At 37.2% G+C, this 3,328-nt stretch overlaps 1 protein-coding gene across 1 annotated transcript; it reads left to right on the forward strand.

The window, feature by feature from the left end:
• Positions 1–217: 217 nt before the first annotated feature.
• On the forward strand, positions 218–3,328 carry LOC124943105 (putative disease resistance protein RGA4). Its single transcript, XM_047483664.1, has one exon. The coding sequence runs from the start codon at positions 218–220 to the stop codon at positions 3,326–3,328; it is 3,111 nt and encodes a 1,036-aa protein (XP_047339620.1).

A 3,328-nucleotide genomic window follows, 5' to 3' on the forward strand; every position in this document is an offset into this window, starting at 1 on the left:
GTAATTTTATTCTCTTAAGATTGCCAATAATTCATATTCAGATATTTCAAAAGAAATTCATGTGGTTTATATTATTGTATGGTCCACACGGAAAGGAAAGGAAAGGAAAGTCCAATTTGTATGTGATTAATTTCAATGATTGTTGTTCTTCAGTAGACACGAGATAACATTTGTGAGAAGTTTATTCATCATATTGATCATCGAGAGAGAAACCACCATGGCTGATGCAGCTCTAATCAGAGGATTACTTTCAAATTTGGCACCTCTGATTAAGGATGAATTATCGTTGTTTTGGAGTTTTAAGGAGGAGGTTCAAAAGCTATCGAGCACGCTATCTTCGATTAGTGCCGTACTTGAGGATGCAGAGAGAAAGAACGTGCAAGAGAAGGACAAACAAACGGAAGATTGGCTGCGGAAACTGAAAGATGTGGCGTACGAGGTTCGAGACATCATGGATGAGTGCACCTTTGAAGATCTTCGTCTTCAAGTCAACAGGCGTAATGCCTCCTCTTCAACTCTGATCCAGGTAACCAACTCAATAACCCGTCCTTTTAGCATTCCTATGACACGTCTAAAAGTTGGTCACAAAATTAAGGATGTTCAAAAGAAGCTTGACCAAATTTCTTTAGAGCGCCAAAAGTTACATTTGCTTGAATCTGTTCCTGACTCAAAAATAGACAAGCTTACTAGTAGTTCGCGTGAAACCATCTCTCTTTCTAGTTGTAATCAAGTTTATGGGAGAGATAAGGAAAAGAAACAGATTATTGATATTCTGGTCAATAATACATCTAGTGCCAAAAAGTTATCTGTTCTGCCAATTGTTGGAATTGGGGGTCTTGGAAAAACAACACTTGCCCAAACTGTCTTCAATGACGAGGAGATTACCAAGTATTTTGAAACCAAAATCTGGGTTTGTGTTTCTGAAGAATTTGATATTAAATTGGTGATGAAAGCCATCTTACAAGAAAATGCGGAAGCACGCTCAGAAGAATTGCAGATAAAAGTTAGAGAAAAATTGAGCGGGAAAAGATATCTGCTTGTATTGGATGATGTTTGGAATGAAGAGGTTGAGGCATGGAGGAGGTTGAGATCTATTTTGGAGTGTGGATCAAATGGTGCATTTGTCCTTACAACGACACGTAAAGGAAATGTGGCAGAAATCATGGGAACAATTCAACCTTTTGAATTATCCTCGCTCTCTCAAGTTGATTGTTGGTTATTATTCAAAGAATGCGCAAAACCAAAACTTCCAAACTTTATTAATATTGGTAAAGAAATAAGTAGAAAATGTATGGGTGTTCCCTTAGTTACCAATGTCTTGGGAAGCCAATTGCGATTCAATTGCGACGAAAAGGAATGGTGCAGAATAAGAGACAGTGAGATATGGGAGATTTCACAAAATGAAAATTTAATCTTGTCTATTCTAAGATTGAGTTATTATGACCTCTCTTATCATTTGAGGAGATGTTTTGTGTTTTGTGCCATATTTCCCAAGGATGCTGAAATTGAAAAGGAGAGATTAATCCAATTGTGGATGGCCCATGGTTTATTTCCTACAGTTAAAAACCAAGAAATGGAAGATATTGGGAATACAATTTGGAATGAGTTGTGTCGGAGATCCTTTTTTCAAAACGAGAAATTAGATTGGTCTGGAAATGAAATATGTAAGATGCACGATCTTATGCACGATCTTTCCGAATCTGTTATGAAAGATGAATGTTATACGTTGGATGCTAATAGCTCAAGTGATGGATTAAAACGAGAAATTCGTCATGTATCGGCAATGGTTGATGAATTTGTCAAAACATCAGTTCGTTCTCTTAAGAAAATTGGAGGGTTGCAATCACTCATACTCAATAGAAGAAGAGGTATTTTTGGAAATGTCACACAGCAGATTTGTTTGAGTGTCTTGAAGGAACTTTCAGGTTTACGTGTCCTTGAATTGAGCTGCATTGTGCAATATCAAGATTTGTGTTATATGGGACGTCTAAAACATCTCAGATACTTAGACATTTCCGGTAACAATCAGATAACAACATTACATGACAGTATTTGCGATCTCTTGAACTTACAGACTTTGAAACTCAATAGGTGTTCTAAGCTTGAAAGTTTGCCCAGAAATACGAAAAACCTTATTAGCCTGCGACATCTTTATTTGAAGGGTTGTGCTGGATTAAAATATATGCCTAGAGGGATGGGGAAATTGAAACATCTGAAGACATTAAACTTGTTTGTGATAAGCAACAAAGGAAGAGACTGCCAACTAGATGAATTAAAAGAATTGGATATCCGTGGATCTTTGGAAATTAAGAACTTGGGAAGAGTTAGTGACGCATCTATGGAAAGAGGGATAAGTATGGCTAAAAAGACGAGTATCAATGAATTGAAGTTGGAATGGAGATCTAATGATGAAGTTGATGACAATGAGAGCAAGAGTACTATAGATGAGAAAATTGGTGAAGCTCTAGAGGTTTCAACTGCGAGGCTGAAGATATTGAAAATGAGTGGTTACAAAGGTGAAAATTTCCCTAAATGGCTCGAGCTTAAAGGCTTGGACAATATGAATACTATTGCTAGTAGCAGCGATGGCAATGAAATGATAGTACTATTCCCTTTGTTAGAGGAACTGCAGATTGAAAGTATGATGAATTTGAGGGAATTGGTGTCATCTAGCTGTTGGAGTACTGGAGCATTCCCTAATCTATCCAAGCTGGTGATATGGTATTGCCCAAAGCTAGGGGCCTTGCCACCGCATCTCAAATCACTCAAAGATGTAACTGTTTACGGTGAATGTTCGGATGAATTGTTATATAGCATCTCAAATCTGAGTGCTCTCACTCGTCTCATTCTTATTGGATTGCATGAAAGAAGTGTTTTATTTGGAGCTGGTTATAAGGCATTAATGTTTGATGATGAGATACCATCAACATCATCATCGTCAAATAATAATAGTGAAGCACAATTACGAGGAGTACGCTCAACTAATTTCCAATCTCTTCAATATCTGCATATTGTGAATTGCAAGAAGTTAAGGCGTTTGTTTGATGAGGGAATGATATCAAAGATTAGTGGCTGCCAGAACAAACACTTCATCAACTCTCTCAAGTATTTGTATATTAGTGATTGTCCGGAGTTGATGATATCAGTTGAGGAATTTGTTGGAAACCTCAATATTAATAATAATTCACTACAGATATTGTGGATTATGGAATGTCCTAAGTTGGTGTCTTCAGAAGATGCGGACGATTTTATCGCACTCCTGCGTCCCCTACGAACCAGACTTGGTCCTAAGAAGTTCTTTGTAAATAATCTATTGGAAGAGGAATAG

Source organism: Impatiens glandulifera, chromosome 6, assembly GCF_907164915.1.
Source record: "Impatiens glandulifera chromosome 6, dImpGla2.1, whole genome shotgun sequence".
Lineage (NCBI taxonomy): Eukaryota > Viridiplantae > Streptophyta > Magnoliopsida > Ericales > Balsaminaceae > Impatiens > Impatiens glandulifera.

Excerpts from the sequence above, each read along its gene's own strand:
- LOC124943105 (XM_047483664.1), top strand. The coding sequence starts at position 218 with ATGGCTGATGCAGCTCTAATCAGAGGATTACTTTCAAATTTGGCACCT.